Source organism: Chelmon rostratus, chromosome 14, assembly GCF_017976325.1.
Source record: "Chelmon rostratus isolate fCheRos1 chromosome 14, fCheRos1.pri, whole genome shotgun sequence".
Classification (NCBI taxonomy): Eukaryota; Metazoa; Chordata; class Actinopteri; order Chaetodontiformes; family Chaetodontidae; genus Chelmon; species Chelmon rostratus.
In genome coordinates this window covers 6,680,849-6,707,207 of record NC_055671.1, presented here as the reverse complement: position 1 = coordinate 6,707,207, position 26,359 = coordinate 6,680,849, and the positions used below count along the sequence as shown (strand labels likewise).

At 41.5% G+C, this 26,359-nt stretch overlaps 3 protein-coding genes across 4 annotated transcripts; all 3 read right to left on the bottom strand.

The window, feature by feature from the left end:
* Positions 1-225: 225 nt before the first annotated feature.
* On the bottom strand, positions 226-9,274 carry vps51 (VPS51 subunit of GARP complex). 2 transcript variants are annotated; one of them, XM_041952237.1, is made up of 12 exons: positions 9,162-9,274; positions 5,867-6,062; positions 5,148-5,277; positions 4,921-5,067; positions 4,609-4,828; positions 3,458-4,367; positions 3,021-3,236; positions 2,774-2,857; positions 2,502-2,636; positions 2,271-2,392; positions 1,403-1,490; positions 226-1,313 (listed from the first exon to the last, which is right to left on the bottom strand). In XM_041952237.1, exons 1-12 carry the CDS (start codon positions 9,194-9,196, stop codon positions 1,053-1,055), a joined length of 2,544 nt encoding a protein of 847 aa, XP_041808171.1. In that variant the 5' UTR covers positions 9,197-9,274; the 3' UTR covers positions 226-1,052. The 2 variants fall into 2 exon arrangements, with proteins under 2 accessions (XP_041808171.1, XP_041808172.1); XM_041952238.1 differs by lacking the exon at positions 9,162-9,274 and adding an exon at positions 6,256-6,326.
* On the bottom strand, positions 7,365-18,959 carry frmd8 (FERM domain containing 8). Its single transcript, XM_041952239.1, has 11 exons — positions 18,811-18,959; positions 17,484-17,581; positions 17,186-17,353; positions 16,584-16,685; positions 13,923-13,981; positions 13,589-13,755; positions 12,024-12,239; positions 11,782-11,905; positions 11,475-11,624; positions 10,606-10,831; positions 7,365-10,014 (listed from the first exon to the last, which is right to left on the bottom strand). Exons 2-11 carry the CDS (start codon positions 17,572-17,574, stop codon positions 9,902-9,904), a joined length of 1,416 nt encoding a protein of 471 aa, XP_041808173.1. The 5' UTR covers positions 17,575-17,581; positions 18,811-18,959; the 3' UTR covers positions 7,365-9,901.
* Positions 18,960-21,157: 2,198 nt separating this feature from the next.
* On the bottom strand, positions 21,158-25,903 carry rom1a (retinal outer segment membrane protein 1a). Its single transcript, XM_041952569.1, has 5 exons — positions 25,767-25,903; positions 25,433-25,666; positions 22,788-23,218; positions 22,444-22,690; positions 21,158-22,030 (listed from the first exon to the last, which is right to left on the bottom strand). The coding sequence occupies exons 2-5, from the start codon at positions 25,580-25,582 to the stop codon at positions 21,821-21,823; spliced, it is 1,038 nt and encodes a 345-aa protein (XP_041808503.1). The 5' UTR covers positions 25,583-25,666; positions 25,767-25,903; the 3' UTR covers positions 21,158-21,820.
* Between the last annotated feature and the right edge of the window lie 456 nt (positions 25,904-26,359).

Sequence of the window (26,359 nt, the reverse complement as noted above, 5' to 3'; positions counted from 1 at the left end):
CTTCAATGGGGAATGGCTGATGGATGTTGCGAAATACACCTGAATTACATCATATCTCGTTGTATCGTTGAGTTAAACGGCTTCTAAAACCTGCAAACTGCAAAATATCGCGTAATTACGATATTATACGTACAATATCTTTTTTAAGATTTGCCTGTCTAGGTTTCCACTGGGTAGAGACTGGTTTTGTAAAACAGGAACAAACATTTTGAAACTCACATTCAGACTTTTATTGTATTTTTTTGTTGTTTTTTTTTCATTTGATATATACACCTTTGAATGGTTCCTCAACATACTGTTAATCTGTGGAGGACGTGCACAGAAAACAGACACCAGGTAACCTGAAGGCAAGAGATCCTGTAACATTGAAGCACTTACTGTAGTGTTACACAGGGATTACACAGTCGGATGACATTCAGATTGCAAATTATTCAGCATCACCGCTAAAAGCATTTATTAATACATGAGATTTCCACAGAGCTTTTTTATTCGGTCACTCAGATTTTGCATTCACATTAAACATGATACCTTCAAGGGGAATGTGTGCTAAAAAAGTTTAGCTGCATCATGGATAATTCATTTTGGTTCCATCTTTGAAGATAGATGAGAGGGGTTTCTTCGCTCAAATTTTAACCTTAAAACCAAGACCTAGAGGTGCGCGTGTGCACTTTTGCATGGCAAGTGTCTGGAATATGATGCAACTGTCCCAAATCCAATGCCAGTCAATGACTTCTTGACAATTCTTTAGTGTTGGGTGATTTATTCATAAATTTAAGGTCATTAAAGTGCTGTCCCTATACTTCAAACACAAAGTTAACTGTTTATGCAGAGCTTCACTGGAGTTTAGCCGACTTGTAACAGGGGTATTGAGATAATCACAAATGTTTGAGCATTTTCACGGTATAATTTGAATATGAATCAACAAATTGAACATTTAACAGTACTGCAGTTATGTAATATTAAGAGTGTTCAAATATGGATGCATTATTCCACTGTAAATTGTCATTTTGACTGTGTACAGTGTTTGGAGTGCAGCAGCTGTCTGTGCAGCTTTAACCTCGCTCGCAGATGACTTCAATCACACTCTGCTCCATCGGGGCAGGATCGAGGCAGCGGTGGGCAGAGCTACCCACTATCTCATCCAGCAGGAAATGCACGAGGTTCTCATCGGAGACGAACCGCCACAGGTACATCTGCAGGTAGTGGCAGTCGACCTGGATCTGCTGCAGCCCGTAACGGCCAAAAGTACGTAGGCGGACACACTCCAGGAATGTCTTCAGACTGATTTTGATAATTCCCGTCATCACAGAGACCTGGGACAGGAAAGGGGCGTGTGAGCCTGTGTGTGAGAGATGATTCACATGGAAGACTACACCACAGCATAACGAAGACCTGCACTCACCTTGTTGAACTCCACTGAGCTGAAGATGTCAATCCTCTCAGAAAACAGCTTGTGAATGTTGCTCAGTAGATTCGTATCCATGGGAGCACTGCAGGCAGACAAAAGACGAATCACTCAAGTAAATCCACAATTAAAACGATGACCTTATTCTTCTAATTAAAGTCAACAACACTGCTCCCCTGCAGTGGAAGGGAAAGAGGTAATACAGAGGTCTGCTTTTATACCGACTCATACACCACTAACTCACATTAAACTGTTGAGCTCTCCTCATGGAATTTTTGTCTCTCTCGGGTGTTTCTGCATGAGCTGGTGAAATAAGTTTTTGCCTTTTGTTGCTACAGTCTTCTGACACTTCTTACATATTGCTGCGGTTTGTTGTGCATCTGATCATTTGTAACCAAACCACTTGCACACTGCTGAAGTTGCTCCCCCTTTTTTTGGAACTAACTCCTCCACCACGGAGCCGGCTGCAATGTTACTTTCACTTTTAGCCATGCATGTTGTTGCTGTGTGTTTGCCATCATTACTCAACAATTTAGAACACTGCCATTACCACAATATGATTTTTTTTAATCGTATTAAAAGTTTAGTATCAAGAGTAAACTAGAGAATATTTGTGCAAAAAAAATCACTCTTAATTCTCCTCTTGCAGAAGAATTAATGTTGGATATGTGTAATTGGTGACAGTGCAGTGATGGATCTTGCCTTTAGATTAAGGAAAGAGCTCTTGACATTATTTTCCATCTAAATTAATCATCTTACATATATCAAAGAAATTACAAAACGCACTACATTACATCCAAGACTTCTGATAGAGTCTGAAGTCTTGGATGTAATGTAGTGCGCTTTTGTCTGCTTGCTGATTTACCTTGGAGTGTAGCTGGCAGCATAGCGGGCTTGCTGCCTCGAGCTGCTGTAGACAGAGAAGGTCCTTTTGCTGGAGTCACTGCTGTGAGCTTTCCTCACACCTTCTTCATACAAAAGACCAACCTATGGTAGAGCACGGGGGATTCATGAGACAGCCGGCTCATATGTGCTGATGAAAACTTAATGAGTGGACTTGGGGACACAATGCAGGAGGCGATATGTAAACTGTCACCTGCACGTCAATCGAGGTGGTGTCCTCTACCACCCTCTTCATCACAGCACGGACATTTCGTGGCTCGATGGTGTTTACCCAGTCTCGTGTCTCCACGCTCTTTCTTAACATCTGGGAGATAATTAGGCCTTGAACCTGCAAAGCAAACAAGCAAATACGCACATTTGTGAGAAATGGTTATTTGTAGAAGTATTTTCCGGCCCTGTTGTCTCTGTTTTCCCTCAATAATTTCTCATTGAGTAAGTCAGTGAATGTTGCAGGTGAACACCTACCTTTACATAATGGTTCAGTAGTTTCTGTGCTGCCTCCCTGGCCTCTGCACATAAAGTTGTGACGGGTGTTACGGGGCTGTGGTGCTGAGAAAGTACAAACACAGAAGAAGACCTGTTTTTAGGTGGCAGTGAAGCATTTTCAAATATGTCCATTTTAAAAAAATCCATTCAAGAACATTACAGATTTTACACAGTAATATTGTCTTTTGTGCGTGCCGCTGCATTTATAAGTTGACAAGCCATTTACCTGCACAAGGAACTGCTCATCTGTGAGAGTGAGTATGTAGGAGATAGTTGAGGTTTCATAGTCCAAGCAGAGGCGGGACAGCAGCAACAGGAGGGCCGGAGGAGTGGAGCCTCCCTTGTCTCCCGCGCTCTCACAAAACTGGCGAGACGACTGGCACACAAACTTTATAAAGCTCACCACCAGGCTCTCACGCACACCCTGGCTGCAGAATTCACCCTGCGAAGAGAAGACGGACAGGAAACAGACATCACTCTCACAGTGGAGAAACACACTTTAAAGCAGTAGTTCATACCAATATAAAACTCAGCCATTATTTAATCACTCCCTGCATGTTCAGTAGTGCTATTAGCTACTAGGGAAGTTTAAGCCCATAAGACATAGAGAAAATGACTTTTTGAGGCAAACTGTTATTTTAAATAAAGAGAGAAGCTGTTCACCTTGAAGTACGGCTTATTGGAAAATGTAATGTCCTTAGCTGTGAAGAGATGCACGGACGCCAGCACTGACTTAATTTGATTGAGAATAGAGGCTGACAGGGAGGACAGCAGCTCTGGCAGGCTGGTGGGAGCGTCTCTTCCCGAGGCCGGCCCCCCTAGAAGAGCCCCGCCTCCGGCCACTGAGGCGCTGGCCACAGAGAGCCGGGGCGTCGCCAGGGCCTGCCTCACGTCTGTCAAGCTGTCCATGTAGAAGCTCTGCAGGGCAGAGAGGTACTGCTTGACTCGCTCTGTTGCTGCGCGGATCACAATCTCAGTCCCCTGGTTTGGCACGGCAGAGCCTGGCAGCAGTTTGGCCACGGCCTGAAGTCTGCGGTGGAAGCGGTCGAGTGCGCGGACTAACAGGGAGTTATCTGCGACCCCTTTCTCCTCTTGTATCCTCCGCTCCACAAGCGAGAAATACCGAGCCGCCAGATCATCCACAAAGGCATGCAACTTCCCATTTGCCATCTGAGGGATATTTTTGGATGCCAGCTCACCTTTCTGAGCATGGTTGACGAATAGTTCTTGATAGGATGTTATTACTAAACATAAGCTGCTGACAAATTCGTTGCAGCCTCTGTCAATGAATTCCAGGATGTCGGTGTTTGAGGTGGGAGAGGGTATAGTGCTCGGGGAGTTATCAGTCGGGGATCCGGCGGCTGCGGTAGATGACAAACTGCGTGCAGGAGCATCTTTCATAGCTGAGGCGGACGGGTACGGTCTTATCTCTGCTTCCAGACCCTGGAGGTCCGACTCAAGTCGCGACCGTGCATGGCTCAGGAATTTATCACAGAGCTCTTCAGCTGGCTCATCCAACTGTAGCAGCAGCTCCACACACTCTGATAAATCTTTGGCGCTAGACCCTCCATCCCTGTAAGACAGCAACGAAACAGGTAGAAATAGATGATCGACAGGAAATGTAAAAATTAGACATAAGAAATTAAGAGGATTTTTCATTTTCAATATATTTAATTTTATTCAACCCAGGTTTATTTCTAGGGTTCATAAAGTCAGGGTGCACTGATCAGTCACAGTTCTTTAATGTGACTCTTTAGCATTACGTTCCCTCACAGTAGTGCCTCTAATCTGAATGCAGGTTGACAGATTCCCACCTGAACTTCTGTCGAAGCTCCTGAGCCAGCTTGTCCATGATGGCATGACAGTCGTCCTGGATCCCCTTGAAGGAGGGCAGGTGGCTGTACTGCTGCAGCACACAGCGGGCACGGCGGTGGGATCTCACTGCCTGAGCATAGGCCTGCAGCTCCAGACACTTATTTAATCTAGCAGGCAGTTCAAACAGAAACTGCAGCTTCCTCAACAGGGTGTGAACCCCTGAAATGGAGCATGGCAGGAAAAAAAATGTCAAAAACAATAACCGTCATGAAGTCCTCCGCAACTGACTCAACAAACAGTTCAGTTCTCACCTGAGAGTTTCGTAATCTGTGTGTGCTGGTCTTGAAGAGTGCCACTGATACGAGCACTGAACTCAGTGATTGCCGCCATGTTAGCAGACAGGCAATCCATTTCATCCTCCATCTTTTTGAAGTCATTCTTCATCTTTCTGATAGTGTCTGGAAAACATGGAAAGACCGTTCAACTATCCAGAAAGATGACAACATTTTGACAGTAAGGTAACGTAACGTTCCCTCACCTGTAGCAGATATGAACTTGTTGTAGTTTTCATACACCAGCGTCTGCATGTCACTATCCAAAGAGCGGATCTGCTTGACCATGCAGGTCTCCTGGTCCATCAGCTCCGCGAGAGAGCACTCCCTCCTCAGCTGCATTTACACACAAAACACACAGTGGCCACAGTCACACTTAAAAACAGTACATATAAAATACAAGTTCAAATGACGCACTACAAGATATATATATAGTTATACCACTAACATTCAATCACCACGATTCCCCAGCGGGTTTGCAGAGTGTCATATGTGTATATAATTTAAGTTACTGTAAGTGCACTGGTGATTTCTTGTATAATGATTTGTTGCATGATGTTGATAAATGTGGTGTTCAGCAGGTGAATGAGCGCTGATTAGTTTATGCATTGTTTGGTAATGGAAATTTAATTATATTCCCTCTAGGTTTTGCAGTTCTTTAGACTTCAGATGCAGCCCAGACCCTCCCTTTCATTCAGATATTATCATTATTTGGCCCCTACCACTAAACAGGAAATGGCACTCAGGGTGTTGTTGTGTGCAGTGACAGAGACAACAACAATGAAGCTTACTGAGAGTCTACAAGAGAAATTACTTAATAAAAAACAGCCTATAACTTCAGCAGCTCCAGGTTAAAGGTGATCACTGACAGCAGCGTTGTTATCATACAGTGCAGAGGCCATTATGGCCAGCAGTGGTCCCTAACCTTGTTGAGGAAGAGCTCAGGGTCGAAATGCGGCCCGTTGATGTCGCAGGGATCCAGGGACTCCGGCTGCTCCTCGGCCTTTCCTTCCTCGTTCAGGCCGTAGTAGAGCTTCAGCATACCGTGCACCCTTCGCCTCCTGCCCGGTCCGGAGTCCTCCGACGCAGCCACCGAGTCGTCCATACCGTACAGCGTCCAGCTGAGAAATGTACAAATAAAATGACGATAAATAAAGATGACGAGCGTCCAGCTGGCAAGAGAGCACTGACAATAGCTGCCTGGAAACGCTAACTTCTTGCTCCAAAGTGACTGATATTCATCTAGCTTAGCTGTCTGTTTTACGGAGAAGGCTTTTCAGAATTATTAATAAGAAAATGTCATATTTCTCTTACAGCACAGGCAGCTAGCTTGAAAACGATACTGTTTCCGTGTTTGTAGCCTATCCGGTGCTACGTCGTCAAAGAGTGTTTGTAGTCAAGAGAGTTAGCTGTTCACAAACCTGAGGAGCGCTGTAGTTCTCGTCTGACAGTCCGGAAGTGCATTACTGCGCAAGATACAGCACTAAACCGACCAACGAGAATACATATAAACGCACTTATTAAATAAGCATGGATTTAGGTCATTTTTATAGAGTGTCAGAAATGAACAAGAGGATGGGCTGCACTGTCAATGTTGCCATAACAATGGTAAAGACTGTTTTAAAGGAAGAAAAATACTGACATTAAAAATCAGCCACGCATTCCTGACGCTAAATTGTGCCTGTTATATAACAAAGTCGGTTTTTTTTTCCATAAAGATGAATTGATCAGGCTGAAATGCTGAAGATGAATCAAGGGAAAACCAAAGAAACGAAAGTAAAGGGCAACAGGCTTCATACTTAGAGAAAACACATTTTGTTTTATTGGTCAAAGATTCAAAATCTGACAAAAGACTATATATCGAATCATCAACAAAACTCTAACAGTGGAATAATATCCTGTGATCTGCTTTGAGAGATTTCAAGTTATTAGTGATTATTTATAGCAAATAAGTGTTTATAAGTGCATTTAAACCATTTCCACAGGAGTAATCACAAAGCCACTGTCTAAACATGCATTAACATTTCTAGATCACTCACACATCCCTCACTCCACTCCTGCACACCACATGACCAATGTTAAGATTTAACAGCAGAATGCTTTTTCAACCCTTATTAAATGCACCTAGTTGAAATGTTACCGGAGGCCCCAGCAGTGAGTTGGTGCTTTCATTGCAAAATAAATCTACAGTAACTGAAGAGCAAACACGGCAAAATAAAGTGGTGCAGGAAAGAGGTTTGCTAAAAAATGCTTCAAAACTATGGATACAAAACATGCACTGCCAAATAAAGACCTATTGCCTCAATATAATCACACACAAGGTAACAGTTAGTGTTAGTGGATATAAGTATGGCTTCAGTATGCTTAGGTTGTAGGTAGCGAAGTAGTAAACACACTTTTTAACATACTTTCAGAGAAATGGGCCCACTTTGCATCGGTTTATTAAAAAAAGCATATCAGACATATTTTAATGAAGGTAGAAGGAACCATAATACACTGTTCACCAGCAGCCCAGTGTAATTATCCAATATATCAATGTGCTCACATCAGAAAGGAAAGGTGAAATAGTCTAGTTGAAAATGTGTGAAATATATTAAGAAACACAATTCAGTTTTTAAACCATTGCAACAACAGAAAATGTCCATTACTGGTTTCCAAGCACCAAAATATTCATTCAGATGCCAACTCAGTAGAAACAAAAAGGCACTTAATGCTCCTGCAAAGTGATTACTTGAGAGGATAATGCTTTAAATGACCTATGTCTTCACTTCATTCTCATGTACAAACACTGACAAGTATATGAAAATCAAAGTAAAAATATTCTCTCATAAAATCTAACAAACGATACAAAAACATCTGCACATGTAAAAGATTTAGAAACAGTGTATTAGTATTAATAGTGCAGTATCACATGAAGTGTAGTCTGTCGGAATGCCTAATCTACAATGTGACATGCATAGTGTAAGGTAGCAACAATATATCTGACTGCTGCGGTTAGGTTACAGACTGTAGCTGACATATAACGAGTCAAAGCATAGAAAAGTAAAAACATTCTGCAGTTTGCATGCTCAGGAGAACCGAGAAGAATACATAATGCCACCGCGTCTCAAATCAGGATATACGTTCAAGTGGAAGGCAGTGGGTATGTATACCTTCTTTCATGGCCATTAGTGAGGTGAGCTGTTCAGCAAAGACAGAAACTGCTTGTATCAGCATTAGAGTTCAGAGAGACACCTGGAGGACTGTTCCGTGTGGTGGACACAGAAATCTGTCTCTGGAGAGTTAAGGTAGCGTACTGTGTTGCAGCATTGGCTTGCTTTGGTGTACAGACGGACATTCCAACAAGCATAGTCGACAAAAGTTCTTGGTCAGTTTGTCTGTGCCACATCCACGCAGGACATGTCCAGTGAAAACCATGTACGAGTCTCAGAAACTGGTGAGTTTCAACTTTTCAGACAAACCGAAGCATTTAATCTTCCTTCATGGGCAAACTAAATAACCCATTCAAATCCTCAGAGGAGCATGTAAAATGCATGGTCACAAAGCTGAAAAAAGGCATCGACAAGTTGCTCCCCATCTTACTTCAAATAATGTCAACCGTGGTTGTGTTTGCAACCAAAACAGTCATTTCAAATGGAGACATGGAGTCTGTGGTCTGGATTTGTCGGAGCCAGACGGTTGCAGTAGTTCTGATAACGGCTAAAGACAATAATTTTAGTCTCTCTCATGTTAGAAGCTGAACAACAACAACGGTATTGCATCAATTTGACTTTGCTAATCAGGTCTGACCAGGCGAGAAACACTCAAGTCAAGACCTGTGCATGGATGTCACTTGTGCTGGTGCAAATTTGGAAGTTAAACATTGAATATGACATGCTACCTGGTGTGGTAGGGTACATTAATTGCTTAGGAAGAGAGCTTTTATTCTATTGTTTTCACTTCTTTTTGCTAACTTACTATATGTTTTGGGTGCTTCTTGACTCCAATTCGATTCTTTTATTTGTGCAAATCACATCATTCTCCCCAATGAGGACTTGGTACTGTGAAACTTTAGCTTCTACAACATAAACATGTCTTTTATCCTGTTATTAGACTACATTCACACCATTTCGCTGTTACTAATAAAGAAGTGGGATATCCCACCTGCACTCCTTTCATGATAGCGAGCCACAAATATCAGCAATGTTAATCATGTCAAACTCTTAAAAGCATGTACTTACAAGAAACTTCCACAGCACAGACAATGTGCTCCCATGGGGACTCTTCCTGATCAGTAACACCAACCACTGAACGTCTCTACCACTACTTTTCTAAAGTGTCTTAACCCTTTCACGAGAACAAGGCACTGGCAGTTTGAGAAAGCAGAATAGTGGGAACACGCCCTCAGATTGTCCCCTGAAGTGTCTGTCATGCTGACTGTGAAGAGTTTGCGGTAACTCTTAACAGTTTTGAGGAAGGGCTGCAAAATGTTTAACGTTACATGGGGGTATATTGAGGTGTTCTTGATGTTAAACCCCCAATAAGAGAAAGTAAAAAGAGGTAATGCAGTGGTTATATTCAACATTTTTGAGTAATTGCAGTTACACAGCTCCAGAGTGCTGCACAAAGGTCAAAAAGGTCATGACATATCAGTCATTGATTGGAGTCTCTGTCTGAGGTGTTCTCTAAGGCTTCTCTTAGACTTTTCAATCAATAGCCATCTAATGAATAGCCACTTCAGTTTAACATCAGAAGCATCGCAGTCAATAGATCTGTTTGTTTTTCACATTACTGTACTCTCTTAATATACACAACTTCAAAAGATAAATATTGTCACTCACACTTCGATCCCTCACTTGGTCCTTTGCATGTTCATGTATTATCAGTGAAAAGTCTCGGGCTTGTATCAAGTCTTTAAATGTCAGTGTAAAATGTTCAGGTTTGGTCTTTGAGAGGCATGGGGCGGAGATGAGCGCAGAGTTTAACCCTGTTCCAGACTCTCCGTCACTTGCACAGCGGAGTACGAGGGCGCAGACGCCTGTCGGGTGAAAAAGGAGGCGGCTCTTTTCGGCTTTAGGCGTTTGATTTCTTTTCCTGAAAGAAAACAACGGACAAATATTGAAAAATGACAACAGCTGAAAGTTACTACAGGGAGATCTGCTTGTGGATCGAGAAATGCGACCGTGATTCCAAAAAAGTTGGGACGCTGTGTGAAACGCAAATAAAAAATCATTTGCGAATGACCTGTGTATACAAAGTGTTCGCGAGTCCATGCAGTAACATCCCTGATCCTCCAAATCATGTGTTCACAAAGTGGTGAAACTCACTCCATCCTCGCTTGTGAAGGACTGAGCCTTTCATACTCAATCATGATACTATCACCTGTTACCAATCAGCCTGTTTACCTGTGGAATGATCCAAACAGGTGTTTTGGAAGCATTCTACATCTTTCCCAGTCTGTTGTTGCTCCTGTCCCAACTTGTTTGAAACATGTTGCTGGTATCAAATTCAGAATAAGCAGATATTTACAAAAATCAATGAAGCTGATGAGGTAAAACATTAAATATATTGTCTTTTCAATTGAGTACATGTCAAAAATGATGAGCAAATTATCACTCTCTGTTTTATTCATGTTTTACACAGCATCCCATAAATCAGCCAGGACTACTAAATGTAACCACTAACCATTGTCCACATAGCTGATGGTGTTAAGTGAATGGACCCGACTGCACACGACGCTGTTTTGCCTGTGCAGCATCCCGCGCCGTCCTCCACGTCCGTTCTTGTTGCCGCTTTCCTGCCCGGCGGGCTGCTGAGACAGACTCGCCTCACCGTCCACTTCTGCTGCAGCTCCTTCAGACGCAGACTTCAGCTCCACACAGAACTCGATGAAGCCGCTCATTAGCTCTGCCTGGTCGAAGGCAAAAAAAAAAAAAAAACACAAATTATTCATTCTGATCTGAATTCTTAGAAGCATACATGATAAGCAGCTGTACTCTACTTTTCCATGGTCCATTACGCTTGGATTAGGGCCCGCTGTGATTATGTATTACTGCCTGTACCATTATGTAATATCTCTTCACCATCTGGTGGCTGACACAGTCCTTTTCAACCAAACAATCACCGAGCAAGCATGATATACATGCGAGTGCAAAGAAAAGATTGGAAATCTATTAGGTTTTAACACAAATATCAAGTGTTATGCTCCTCTGAGAACAAATGGGCACAGCTGCTGCACCTGATCCCGAGGCTCTCAAAAACACCAGGTGCAGTGTGCTCTCTGGAGACGGCTGCGCATCATCATTTGAGGTCAGACACACGTAACGGGACTACATCTGTCACCCTCTCCAGCGGCAAGTCGTTCTCAAATTGATGTTCAAACTACAGCAGAGATCAACCACGACAGGTGCAACCTAAAAACAGCCAATCAACACACTCAACAGTTCTGCGGTGGCGACAGTGTACGTGCTGGTTTATGACACTCCAGCAGGTGTTAAATACAATCGCATGAGGTGATTTGTGAATTTACTTTTATTTCACAAACATTTTCTTACTTGTTTTGAGTAGATCTTCAGCAACTTGTTGACAGGAGTGCCGTCTTCCTCTCCGTCGAACTCCAGCCACAGAATGTGCGAGTCCCCCTCCTCCTCGGGGTAACTGTGGTCCCAGGAAAGCTCATTGAAACGCAGGCCGAGCAGCACGTGCTGCAAGAAAAGGTGTTCGACAAGAGAAATCAGGATAGTTTTCATGACGAGAAATTAAATCTGCTTTCAGCTTTACGCAGTGTGCACAGTGATTATCCAAGAATGCACACGTTCAAAGTGAGAAACGAGGCAAAGCGTGTTTCAATCCAGCACTCACCTTCTCTTTGACATCCATCACATAAACTCCCTCCAGACAGATTCCAACGTTGACGACTTTGCGTTTTCCCCTTTGGAGAATCCCTTGTGCTGGTTTGTCAATCTCCCCAAGGAAGAAAGCACACCTATTTGTGTAGTTAAAGTAAAACATAATAAATATAAAGTTTGAGGTGCGGAAATTAATTAAGGTAAACTTAAGTGGACAAATATAAAGTATAAAAGGCTCATTACACAAACTCTTACCCGTAATAAGGCAGAGAGTGACATGTGTTGAGGTACTGATGTAGGAGCTGTGTGGGCTCAGGAGAGTTTCCAGCAGATGTGCTGATCTTTTTGTACGCCTCCAAAAGGTTCTGCTCCAGCCCTGCCTGGCGGCTCGACTTCCCTCTCAGAGTAGAGAGCAAACCTCCACTCCCCATGGCAACATGCGCAGGCAGGAAAGAGGACAGCTTCTTCTCTCTGTGGACAGCAGACGAGACAAGTTTTTGCTATGCATTCAGAGCATATTATCTGTGTTCACAAATCTTGATTATATTCAATTCACAAGTCTTTTGTCAACAGTGACTGTTTAATCTCATGCTGTCCTTCGCAGCCTACTGCATCAACGCCATCTACTTTCATGTGCTATTAAACTGTAAATGGATTTTTGACCAAATGAAGCTGTAAAACAGTTAAGGGGAAGTAGACACAACAGACACAAACCACCGACACAAACTAAGACATTATTACAACACTGGAAAGCAAACAAATATGAGACTTCCTCATAAATATACAAGTATCTATTTAGAAGTATGTGGACAACCTGTAACGTGTGTCATGAGTACCCTAAATAAAAGCAGTGACTCCACTCCTTTAGTATCGCAGCATTGCATGTGCAGTGATGTATGGGTCCTGTCACGTATCTATAATTCGCATTCTTGCACTTGGCTCTCACAAACCAGCAAGCAATTGAAAAGCACTGCTGTGGCACAACGCTGTTATCAACATTTAAAAAATCAAAGCCTCGTCGAACAAAAGAAGCACTGTTGACCTTTTTCACAATGCCTGTGGATTTCCATCAAATTACAACGTGCTGTTGTTGATTTTGCTCGAAACTGCTCAATCTACCAGCTGCCCTTTACATTATGTGGGTTGAGGGAACAGAGTTTGGTTGTGCTTTTCTGTTTTTTCGTGATGTTTCTTCCTGGTGCATGAAGCTGAAGCGGGGCGTCACTCTCACCATTTGACAAAATGAAAAGCGGGGGCCATTTCTTCATGTTCTAAAATGGCAAACTAAAACCAAGTCAACTGTGAACTTCACGAAGTGTTCATTTGAGCAAGTGCTGGAGTCAAAGAACAGAAAGTCAAATAGGCTCATGATGAGGTGTTGACTATGTTAAGAGATGTTCAGACACTATGTTTTCTACACTTCAGTTTTTCTCTGGATTAAACCAGCAAGATAAAACGTGTTGTATCTTATAATATAACATGATATAAGTTGTTGTATCTTGCAAGCTTTGAAGGTGCTGGTAGGCAGAGTTTATTACCTTCAGACAGGGCCAGGCTAGCTGTTTCCCCCTGATACAAGTCTTTAGGCTAAGCTTAGCTAACCATCTCCTACCTTTAGCTTTACACTGAATGATATTGATCTTATCATCTAACTCTCTGTGAGAAAGCAAATAAATGCATTTCTCAAAATATCAAACTATTTGTTTAAGAGAAACTGAAGGGTCAGTGTGATCACCAACAGAATTAAAAATATGAAAAGCATTTAAAACCCACATATTAAGTTTGTCTGAACGTGTACTTAACCAACCTTTCTAACTTACCTTATAGTAGTGGTAAATTGTTGCCCATCAAGTTCAGTTCCCTCATCAAGAGCAAGAGACAAGGCTCCAAGACCCGTCCAGTGTTCGGGATCGCAGGGGTATCGACCTGTGAGAATGTTGCTCCTGGCCTCCTCATACAGGAGCCTCAGCACGGCCTCGTCATCTATCTGCTCAGGAGTGAGACCATGACAACAATTATTATTGCTGCAGACAACCAAGAATATTCATTAAAACCCACTCTGCATTCATTTTCTGCATCACCAGGCTTACTAAAACTTGGACTCTACACAAGAATTAATGAACGTTCTTGCAAAGAATTAAGAGTTTATAGTACCTGCAGCTCTTTAGATTTAGGATAAAACACGTTCCGACGGAACTGGAGATATGGTTCATCTGAGGAGAAAGCAGAGGACAGTGACACATTAGGGTCTGGCAAACCATCTGTATTCAGTTTGTTACTAGGTGAGAACACTGTGGTAGATGTGGGGGTACTGCTCAAGCCCCCTCTAACCCATTCTGCTCCAGCTCATTGTCTTGTAATGTAGCTGGAAGAACCATCTACTCCACAAAAAAAAAAAAAAAAACATAAAAAGAGTAACATGTAACGTTTATGGGATTATGCAATGCTGGTGCTTGATGAAATGTTTTGTTATATTAGCCTTAAGCTGCCACTGTGGGTTTTTTTTTCTTTTTGGCAGTGCACTGTGCAGCAGTGTCACCAGTTCTTCTAAAAGGATCCGACACACCACAAACAAAGAGTGGGCTGTTCTACTTTGACTGTAATGACAAATAACACCAGACTTTGAGTCAGAGCCTGACACCTCATTCACAACTTATTAAAATTGTGTTACAATTTACCAGAAGTCCATTATGGCTAACAGTTTTGACAGTTTTGAAACAACCAACAGTTGAGCAACATTTCGACATACTTCGTAAAATTCTAACTTTTGTGTCATCTCAGTTCTGTCTTGTTCCAGTTAACTTAACAGGAAGTTGTAAGCTTGACCACATTCATCAGATACATCAGACTTACCTTCATTAGTACTATGCTACAGAGTGTACTGTATAACCTATTCTAGCACTAGCAATGTGATCAGAAATAATTATGATCATATGTGTAAGGCTTTTTGACTGTCGTTATATGGCGTCATAACATTATGAAGGTTTGTAGCAACCTTAATAACGCATTATGCAAGCATTTGAATGGCTGATGTATCTCTAAGTCTTTATAGACAGGAGATGCATCTAAACGGCTACACACTTGTAGAATGGGTTACCATTTTTTACAGTCGTCTTCATAAGAAATTCAGTCTCTTTAATCAACCAACTTAACTTTGAAAGCCTCATATTAGTCTCATGTAAACTTCAGAATGCATTTTTACACACAATGAGGATTGTGGATATTGTCCCCTGTCACTTCCCTTTTTAGAGCCAGTATGAACAGGAGGAACAATTACAACAAAAAAATATTTTATTGTCCATTATGGCTGTTTGAATGCTGTTTGAAGCCAGACACATAAAAAATGCAAACTTATCCTTTAATCTTAGATTGAGGGCTGTAAATGACATTTTCATTATCAATTCATCTGCACATTATCTATTGATTCATTGGAATATAAAATGTCAGAAAATGGTTAAAAATGTCCATCTTCAGAAAACCTCCATGTTTTTCTGAAGCCCAAGATGACATATTGAAATTAGTTGTCTAGTCCAACCATTTGTATAAAATGAAAAGACATTCAATCAAACATTACATAAAACAAATAAATCAGAAAATCTTCACATTTAAGTAGCTGGACACAGGCCATTTGGGGGATTTCTGCTAAAAAAATCAAAAGTCTCAAACAAACAATTAAATCAAAATAGTTGCCAAATAATGTTCTTGTATCAACTAATCAATTTCTGAACAAATTGTTTCAGCTCTACTTAGATTAACTTACTTTAAAAACTGGTGGTCTGGCGACGATGACAATGTTACATGGCCAACTCTGTAAGATAGGCTAGTTCTTAAATGTAAGCAGTGTACATTATGTTCAGCTTTTCCATTTGGAAAGGATATGTCAGCATATTGTGGCTACTGCTACAAAATGAACATCTTAAAAGTGCTCCAAAATAATATCTGTATGATGTGAAGGATGTAAGGGTAAAAATATCTCAAGGGCCAACAAGATCTACTCTACAGTGTAGAAATATCTCATGTTTTTTAAACTAATGTGGTAACTGTTCAGCTATATAATTTTGCAAGGAAATATTTATTAAAATGCTGCAGCTGTAATCTCTTCTCTCTTTCTCTGAGTAATTTCGCTTCCAGCCTTCACTTTGCTTGTTCAGCCACAGGTGTTTATTGCTTATCATGCCAACTCCTTCCTTTTTCTTTTATTTCTTCCAAACAAACCTGGCGGCACTTTTACCTTTGTTTTCCCTGTCCCCGAGTAAGCTACTACACACCAACAAGTTTTAAGAAAGCTATAAACGCACAGGGAACAGCTGCAGCGAGCTGGCTGTGCCAACTGTTAAGAAAGCAGGTTGCTTAGAGAAACCATCTTAAGGCAGGAAAACAGACTGGCAGAGGGTGATATGGCCAAGATCTTCTATCCTCCATGTTTTCTCGTCACTGACACGTCTTCTGCAAACGCATTACTGCCACAAACTGTCGCTCTCAAGTCATATGAGAATGTGGTGAGTAGTCCTGATCTGCTGCCTAAATCATGGTGTCTTGCAAGACAGCTGGTTTGGTGGGATGACAAAGATCATGTGGGAATTCAGGCCTGATTTGCTATGTGACCTGTCCCGAATATATATCAGAGACACTGAGGGACAGCTCCTACGACTTGGTTTTACCAGATCTCTAACAGTGAACACATATATCACATATCAGCCAACTGTAAATACTCTAACAACTCTAAAAAGATAGATGATGTCCATACAACGTGTGCTTACTCCAGAAACCTGACAAAATTGCAGTTTACTCAGTTGCACGTAAACACACTCTTACCTTGTGAAATGTCTTCCTCTGAGGCCTCAGTGAAGCGATACAGCAAGTCCTGCCACTGCCGACACAGTTTGTATGGTTGATGCCTTGCCTTTAGCTGCAAATCTGAGGAGTAATTAGGAGGTAAATGTAACTCAGTGAGATGTGTCTGTTTTTCGGCTTTGATTCTTGTGCCAGTTGTTTCTCTGATAATGAAGCTGCTTACATCCAAGTAAGGTACAAAGAAGAGTAACATGGTCATTTCAAAGGCAAAGCCACAAAGCAAAAGCAACTGATTTTCTGTGACTGACCTCATTTTTAAACTAAACTATTCAGTAACAGTTGAATACATGAATTAAACATACTGCACAGAGCCTTGTCCTAATTCAAGTAGTACAGGACTGTATAAAGGCGATATCATTTATCCTCGTCCAGGCAACGAGACACATATCCTGTCTGACATCCTGCCAAAAATACCATTTATTATGTAATATTTTGCAGTCAGACTCTGATGTTTTTTAAGAAAAAAGCATCCGTATCCATATCAACATTCTCCTATCATAGCTCTCCCAGATGAAGAGTCACAGCACTTATGAGTGCAAAAGGTGTGAAGAAAAAGTTCTTACCGAGCAGTGGAGAGCAAAGCCAGAAGGCAAAAGCATCCTGGGCAGACTCGGGAATATGTAGAGCTTCACGAACACTGCGGCCCAACTCCTGCACACTGACACTGCCAAGCCCTTCTACTGATAGGTGTACTGCGCTCTCACCAAACAGGTATATAAGCACATCTTGAGCTGCGCGAACAAACACAAATAAACAAAATGAAATGAATAATTGAAAAAAATGCATGGACAAAGAGAAACGATACAACAAAAACAGTGGTTTCATCCTCCATGAGTTATGTTAATATTTGCTGTGCAGTACCACGGGAAAGTGTTGCAGAGGAAGCAACGCTTCCTCTTTGTGAGTGATCATCCGATGAATCTGGAGGAAAACTGCAGTCATCTCCTTCCATTTCTAATCTGAAACACAAGTACCAAAAACAAAATCCGAATGCAGAGTTACTAACATCTACATTACAACATATTTTAGATACGGCCAGAAAAAAAAGTCCTGAAACCTGGCCTGAAAAAGTAGTCCAGACCAGTATTAATATGTGAGATAGGTGAAAAAAAACATCTTGTATCAAAGCTGATATATATGTATTCCAGGTGGAGTTTTCAGGTGCACAACTGTAAGATAAAGTATGAGATGCACAAATGCCAACAGCACGTCTGCAGCTCCATCCCATCTAAGTTAGTCAAGCAGAATGCATCACCCCTGCTTCCAAAGCTGAACAGTCTGATGTGGGACCTGGAGGGACTCCTTTGATCGACATGTGTGATGGGATTGAACACCTACACAAATATGGTATTTTATCGACAAGGAACTTCATGTTTTCTTAAAATCCGAGTTGCATATGTACAACTGGCTGACCAGAGTGGCCTGTGAAGGGGCGTATGTGTATGTGGTGCTCACAATAACATCACTCTCATATACCTTGAAATAAAGACCTAGTAACTGCTTCAGAGATGACTAGACAGGTATTAGCCAAATTAGCATCCTCACTGACATATGCCACTTCATCCACATACTGAAGTCATGTTTCAATAAACAAGTAATCAGGCAAATTTAGCCCATGTCTCAATATGCTTCAGCGCCACCATGTGGTATTAGACTGAAAAAGACCTGATCATCCCAGTCGACTACTGTTGACCTCACCCTGCTGAAGTAGAGTTATCGTTTGGCCCCAACATGTCACTGTCACTAAACAGCCCTGCTTAAACCGTACTTCACAGGGTTTTCAACATTGATGGCCTAAATACAGAAAGGAAGTCAATACAGAGACATAACGTCAATATCGCGAGGCCTGTGGAACAAGGGCTAGCTAGCTACCAAAGTTTATGTATGTGTAGCGTTACAGGCAAAAACAAACCCAAACAATGGTGGAAATATACCAGGGAACTATCCAACGCCAGTACATTGAATTTGATTAACTTAGCTAGAAGGCAAAGGAAGCGGCCATGCAAGCTATTGTCACATTGAGTTTGCCACAAAACGTTATTACGATATTTTAAGATATAAGATAATAATTTCCAGGCATCAGCTGACATCGAATTTGTCTCCTAAGTAATTAGTAAGCTACCTTTTGGTAGTCTGACATGCTGTTATTAGCAAGTGAAGGAACAAAATGTTTCTGTTGTCCACCTACCTGCCAGTTGTGGTAAATGTCCCTTCACTTACTGCTAGCGTTAATTCTCTGTATGGGATCCTGCTAATTTTATAAATACTGTAGCTCAATACATTAGCTAGTCAAAGATTGGCTGTTATTACCCTGGCTACGGCTAGCCAGTTGTCTAAAACTAGCTTTCCGGGCAGCTGCAACAGTTAGAGTGGTGACTAAAGAATGATTCGCTCATTTTGAACCACTCTTCACTGGGTGTGCCAGCCAGGCCAGAAGATTCAAAACGCCACCTGAAATGTGGCATTCGTGAATGGAGTAGCCATTAAAATAGCTAAGAGTAAATAATCCAAACTGTTCGTCGGGGGGATCACTAGAAAGTACATTTACTGACAGACTGTGAACTTTAGGAACGCGCTTGCACGGAATGAGTTCAAAAAGGCTTGATCCTGAGACTGAGTCGAAGAATGTGTCGAATATCCGAGACCGCGTTACGTCACGTCACATGACCAAAACGTAATCGCATCTGTAACTACTCTGGCAGCAAAATAATTTGACTTATCCGGTCTCGGTTGTTGCTGATAAACGAAGCACTTTACTACACCGAAACACTAGATAGCAGAATGTAAACCATGTTTTCCATTAGAGTGTAGAAGAGCACTCCAGAGAGGCTCCTGCCTCTCTACCTGATGGTGAAATAACAAAGTGCTCAAAAGTCTACATTTACTACACTGTAAAACTGTAGTATACTAAACCTCACAAAAGCAATATTTGATTTGCTCCTCTCTACAAGGACATTCATTTTGTAGATATTTTTTTTCTCACAGTTAACACTAGCTCAACTTTGTTATGGCATAGGGTGTAGCTACACACCCGGTACATTATATCTCAAATAATACAATACAAATTTTGATCAATTAAGGTCCCACAGAGATGCAAACTATACATAAAGAAAAAGCTGTCCAACATCTAAGCCAGCCCACCCAGTTCTTCTAGGAAACTGCAGGCTTTGACACGGTTCTGACGTAATGGCAGGCCAGTTTCATGCAGTCTTACTGATGTGGTTGACTGATCCTTCTTCACTCGGAGCAGCTAAAGTCTGCAGCTCTTTATAGTGATTGTTTGTCTCTGTGTTAACTTCTTTCCACAGTTCTCCAGTAAATGTTTTCAGTTCTCACTGGGATGTCCAACCAAATTTTCACTTTGTGCTATGTTTGTAATGTATTCACATGTTCACCACTTCTGTACATATCCTGTAACTGTAGGAATTAATCCATACTTATTTTCTTCATCAAAGTTTAGCAATCAGCATATTAACTTTGTCTTGCCTCTGGACTCAAAAAATATATTTATTGTCAAATTCTACTCCACAGAACACAGACACTGAGGCCCATAGTTCCATGGAGCAAACTGTGATGGGAGTGTATGTCGTGCAGAAGCTTGAGAGCTTGGAGATGACCCAGAGGACGTCTTGATCCAAGGTGTGGAGGTCCTCAGTGGTTTGGGGATGTAGGGATTGCTTGTGCTCTGTTATTTGGACTGATATACTGTTTTAAACCTGACCTACCCACCACAGCTCAAATGCACCTTTGAAGTCCTGCAGAAGATTCTGCTACATCTGGATGGGCAGATGTTGTTGTCCAACGCACGATTCCTAACAAAACAAGCTTCTGGAGTGAATAAGCTTAAAGAAGAGTGATAGAAGACTGATATCTGTCCAGATCTGTGCATCTGTCGATGTAGTTTGTTTGTTTTTCTTTTTACTTTGAAAGTTCAAAATTAGAAGTTATAAAAATGGGACTATTTTAGTGTGTTCAATGGACTGAGACCAGGACTGTATCATAGGTTGAAAAGTTGCCTCAGTTTGTATGTGGAGGAAACTCATTCCTGCGGCCTTCGCTCTAACTCACAGTGGGTTTGACTTTGCTCAATTTGTTGCTATATATCAATCAACAGGTTTATAACCTGCCACCATATGCACATATTACATAATAAACAAAGCTGACACACTAAACCGAAATAAGACTTACACTGTACAACATACAGTAGACCCAGATCATATGATGGAAATGTTGGACATCTAGTGGTGAGCATTAACAGTACACCCTGAATAACAACACTAAACAGAAATAAGACTTACACTGTACAACATACAGTAGACCCAGATCTTATGATGGAAATGTTGGACATCTAGTGGTGAGCATAAACAGTACACCCTGAATAACAGCATATAGTTACAAACCAGAGACTCAAGATACTTACCACTATTATTATTGTTTTATTTGTACGTACAGATTGGAGCTTGTGAAATACTTTTGTGCTTCTCAACCCAAATTTGTTCAGTTCTGGTCGACATAGGGGCGTTCTTGGTTTTGAGTCAGAAAACCTAACCAAAGAAAATCAGTCAGGGCTGTGTGGTGTTTTTAAAAGGATCTTTAATAGAGCTATTCACATGGGTTGACATTACAAATAGATCCCAAAGATGAACCAATTGTTTGTTTCTGGAAATGAAGAGAGTGTAGAATAATCCTCTTTCAGGTTTAATGAACTGGTCAGGGACTTGGGTAAAGAACTCTTCACACTTTGTCTGCATTTGAAAAGTTATGTCTCATTATTTTCATTTTGTCTGTACTTTTTAGAAGCAAACAAAGCCTTGGCATAGTTCACTCTGCATCCACCTGACGCAGGTGTCTAACTGCAAGGGCAGCAGGTTGAGTATTAACAAACGGGATTAAAAGCTTTAACAAAGATGTCAGAACAGAGGACACACTTGATGGCTTTCACTGTATTACTGACATCGATTAATCAGTCTTCATAATCCTATTCCTTTCACTGACAGGGAGAAGATGGGATTGGAATGTGAAAGTAAAGTAAGATAGAATACATTTACTTATCCATGATGGTCATCATGGTACACATAATAAAAAATACTATCCCTAAATCTGTGAAATTCATAGAAATGTGTTATTAACATTCTGTTTATTCATTAGTTGCCATCTCTGTGTAAAAAACATTTGCATGTGTGTACATCGTTTGTGGTTTACGCGGTAGCTGGGGCAGGAGCTGGGGTGCCCTCTTCCACCTGGTTTGTAAGCAGGAGGAACTTCAGCACGGGGTCGAGGTACTCCTTGATGGTCTCTTTCACCCCTTTCTCCAGCAAGTACCCTTCTGTCTCAATCTCTGTGTTCTCCTTCCCTGCCACCGCCTCCATGGAGGTCTGCAGGAAGCGCAGGCTCACCAGTACAGAGCCCTTGGATGGAGGGAAAAGTTAGATTTAGAGCAGATTCTACTGGAGAGCATCATCAAGGATCCACATAGACTGCAGAACAGAACAGAAGCGGCGATTGATGGATCCTGCAAAAACTGTGCACATCTACTCGTTAATGTTCTCGTTAAAGTATACAACAGCAAGAATTGCGTTTTTAAGTTTGCATCAAGCCTGTGCGAGCCACAGAGTGGTGGGATATTGTGGCACAGTGTTCCACGTGTTTAGAAAGATATGACAAAATATTTAGTGTTGTTTTATAACACCTTGGCAGTTTCACCACTTCCTAAAAAGCCAATGTTGTGCTTTGACTATCCTCCAAATTAAAAGCTCACCTTAACACCTCCAACTGCCTGAAATTGCTGTAATTATTCTACGTAATTTTCTAATGACTCTACCTGTAAGAGGAAGACAGACAGCACTCCAGCCCCAATGGTGTTCATCAGGCCCATGTAGTAGTGGACCAGGGCCTCCCTGCAGCCTTGGAGGTAGATGTTGAGCTCCTCGGTTTGGTATTCATAGTTATAATGAGCCGAGTTGTTGGTGAGCTGATACTGGATGCACGGCCGGGGAGAGCTGGGGTTGCAGCAACTGAATGGGACTCCATCCACCAAGTAGCGGCCATCCACGTTGCTCTTGATGCGGCTGAGGAAACAAGTGAAACACGTTTGAGATTACTAGCATGCAACGGTATAGCAGTGTATAGAGTGTTTATCTGCACTGTAATCAGATGTCAACTTACTCTTTGACTTCCTTGGAGCTGAAATCAAGGTAGCGGTTGCTGATCCACTGGACCTCAAACCAGTCCCTGAAGTCATTGTTTCCACAGCACTGAAACTCCATCTGCAAGCGATCGATGTTCTGCTTCTGGAAGCAGCGGCCTGGGGTGTCCGTGTCCTTGTAGAAGCGGATGCCGTTCCTCAGGCCAACCTTCAGAGAAGACTCCAGACTGCCCTTCATTGCATAGCTCATGATGACGGTGAGCAACATGAGGACGGTGAAGAAACAAGAGACGGCGAAATAGGGCTTCAAGAAGTTCTTCCAGCGAGGAAATCGCCCGGCATCCAGAGCATCCTGACAGATCTTTGACGCAAAGTAGTTGATACCCAAGGAGGCCAGACCGACAATCATGAGGGTATTGGGCACAATATGGATGTCTGAGTTATCCATGACCTGTAAGTAAGTCGTACAATAATATAATCAATATACATTCTACCAGTAAATAAACAGCATGTTTTTCCAACTGAAACTCTCTGTTGCTGATAATTAGAAAAATATCCAGACCGGGTTGCAGCCTGATTCAGCCTGACTTTAAAGTCTTGAGTTCAAAGTTCAGGTCAGTAGGTTTGAGCAATGCTTGACCTCACTGTGCGTGTTGGTCATTCAAAGCATTTAAAGATTCAAGAGTTCAGCCTTTATTTATACTGGGGGCATCTCCTGAATATCTCTCTTTACTCATTTACTTACTATACTTGTTTATAAAAATCTCTAGAGGAGCTGGCCCTAAATATACAACTCATATGCCTGAGCAACATGACCCTGTGAGATCTCGTAGATCACTGGGGAGCTGTGTGTTTTATTGTGTGTGAAGTGTGTTATTATTCTGAAGCAACCAAAGTCCTTATAATATGTTATTATTATTATTACTTTTTTCATTTAGTTGTGCTCTTTTATTCTTTTGTCTATTTTTTAATGTTATTTTGCTTTGCTTTTAACTTTGAATTGAGCTGTTCTAACTTCATATGGTGTTGTTTTAACGTCACTGTACAGCACCTTGATTCTACCTCTGTGGCTGAAATATGCTTTATAGATAAAACTGCCTTGCCTTGCCTTGCCTAAATGCTTGTTAAATGATTTTAATCATCTGCATTACAGTCAGTCACACCATAATTCAGACTTAAGAGCGTCTCAGTTAAATCAGTCTACTGAGCTGCTCACTTGAAACCATTGAGGCTCAACCATGTTACTCAAGGGCACCTACAGTAACTACAGCTGCTGAGGAGGGCCATGTTATGTTATTCAGTCAGTCAGTGCAAATTTTGCCAGTAAGATCCACACTCACACTGTTCAAAAACATGTTTCTTTCATGAGAAACAAGTACATTGACTCAATGATATGAAAACACCGTTATGATCTGTTCCCTATTAAATGTAGTATTGCACAGTGAGGCTATAGGGTGCATTGTGTGCATGAGTGTTTGGTAAAGTGCACATTACTCTGGTTTATGCAGAGGGTCTTAGCACAAGCCAGAAGTCTGGAAATTCAATTCACACATACACTAATTTTCCTGATGGCATTTTGTAAGCAGATACTGCAAGTTGTTTACTTATCTTATGTCTTTGACTTTCTTTTTTCTGTTACCATTCATGATATGTACGTGCCCATTTACACTTTTTACAGCCAACAGAACAGGTCAGCAAGGGTTCTTTGTCACCAGATTCTTGAAAATAAATATTTCGGCCCTTTCAAAAATACCTGGTAGTAGTAGAAATAGTGTCAATAACACAATAGTAGCTGTAACATAGTTCTGCAAAGTTGATGTTTTTGATGCTGCAAATTAAATTGTGAAAACCGTTTAAATGTGGGAATAAAATACATTCAAAATTAGCTCAAAACAAAACCTATGCAGGTTTATTGATAATGCAAAGTTGTGATGATCACAACGAGGATTAGAGTGATTAAGAGTGACAGAGCCTGGTTTATGAAATGATGAGTCAGGATTCAAAGTGGGTCACAGGCGTATCAACCTCTTTGCCGGTCTCTAGTTAACAGGGACGTTTCTTTGATGGTGTCAGAGTTTATTTATCCTTTCAAGACACTTTGTCCCATTGTCATGTTTTTTCTTGATCAGATTATGCCAACAGTTGGGGCGCCCCCTGCTGCGTGTCCTCCCCTCCCTCTCCCCCTCTTCCTGTCTTTCTGTGACTCTTCTGTCTAATTAAGGCTGAAACGCCCCCCAAAATTTGAAAGATATTAAAAAAAAGATTGTGCCAACAGTTTGACTAAGACAAGCACAGATGGCATCTGTCAGGTGTTGCTGTTATTCGTGCAAATCAGTACATCAGTGTGCAATCAACTGCATCACCTTACAACTTCCAAATACGCTGTCCCTCCGTGTACATACTCTATTTACAGTGTGTGTGTAAGTATACTCAGACCAAAGGCAACTAGGCCTATTGATTTTCTTCCTGGCATGACCACACTTAGACATTGTATAGTTACACTGAGAAACACAATCATGTGATACCATCAACTTTTGCAAGTAATTATACTATTGATTGTTGCAATTTGTTGGTAGGTTAAATGTTAAAAATAAACAAAACAAGTAAAAACAAGCTTTGCAATTATGAAGCTTCAGTGTCCCAACATGTAAAACTTGTAAGGTACCTCTGCCCTCCTGCGCAGCTCTGTCTTTAGGATGCACCCCAGGCTGAAGGTCATAGCTCCGGCCACCGTGGCACTCCAGGAGAGGAGCCACAGTCCCTGGGCTAGCTTCACCCTTTTCTCAAAGGGGAACTTCATCTTCATCACCACCATGGTTGCAGCGAGGGAGTCAGAGTCTTACCGGGGGAATAGGGGAAGGAGGACGCCGAGGCAACGAGGGACGATGCTGTGCTTTGTCTGCGAGGAGGAAGGAGAGGTGAGATTGCAAAATGAATGCAAAATCCTCGGAGAATAAAGTTTTTGATAGTCACATCTCAAGTGCTGCGTCAAAGTTCACCTTATTGGTCTCCCCAAAAAGTGCTGAAAAAAGTCCAGGTATCTCCGGTGACCACTATGCACCGTCCAGTGTGCCACACAGTGGATTTGGCACACTGGATTTGGCAAACTTGGATGCTGGGAGCGTCTTACTATTAATTCCTACCTATCCTATTAAACCGGTCTCTGAATCCAGGCCTTTGTCTGCTCAGCACCCGTCGCTCATACAGAGGGACGTGGATGACAAAAATTGAACCTGACAGGGAGATGGATAATGTTATGAGGCATTAACTGTGTAACACTTATGCTCACGACACAACTTCAAATGCACAGATAAACTTCGACTTGAGATTAAAATAAACTTGAGACAAAACTTAGTTATATACAATATTCAGATATATGTATAAAAAATATTTGATTAGAATACTTTATTTTTAAACATTGTATTTATTTCCCATTTCTACTTTCCATAATTATGTGTGAATTTAAAAGGAAGTGTTGAAAGTAAAAAAAACCCATGAGGAGCTCAGAGGGATAAATCTAATTTTGTCCATGTGCTGATCATAAAGTTACTCTACCTGCAGATAGCAGGAAAAGGCTCCTGCTGCTCTCCTG

Coding starts and splice junctions, on each gene's coding strand:
- frmd8 (XM_041952239.1), bottom strand. CDS start 17,574: ATGGAAGGAGATGACTGCAGTTTTCCTCCAGATTCATCGGATGATCAC. Junction 13,756..13,922: donor CTAAATCTAAAGAGCTGCAG/GTACTATAAACT, acceptor ACTCCTGAGCAG/ATAGATGACGAGGCCGTGCT. Junction 10,832..11,474: donor TGAAGATCTACTCAAAACAA/GTAAGAAAATGT, acceptor GCCTTCGACCAG/GCAGAGCTAATGAGCGGCTT.
- rom1a (XM_041952569.1), bottom strand. CDS start 25,582: ATGGTGGTGATGAAGATGAAGTTCCCCTTTGAGAAAAGGGTGAAGCTA. Junction 23,219..25,432: donor AGCTGCGCAGGAGGGCAGAG/GTACCTTACAAG, acceptor ACTTACTTACAG/GTCATGGATAACTCAGACAT. Junction 22,691..22,787: donor AGCTCCAAGGAAGTCAAAGA/GTAAGTTGACAT, acceptor TTGTTTCCTCAG/CCGCATCAAGAGCAACGTGG.
- vps51 (XM_041952237.1), bottom strand. CDS start 9,196: ATGGGAGCACATTGTCTGTGCTGTGGAAGTTTCTT. Junction 3,237..3,457: donor CCAATAAGCCGTACTTCAAG/GTGAACAGCTTC, acceptor TTCTCTTCGCAG/GGTGAATTCTGCAGCCAGGG. Junction 1,491..2,270: donor GCTGCCAGCTACACTCCAAG/GTAAATCAGCAA, acceptor GTCTGCCTGCAG/TGCTCCCATGGATACGAATC.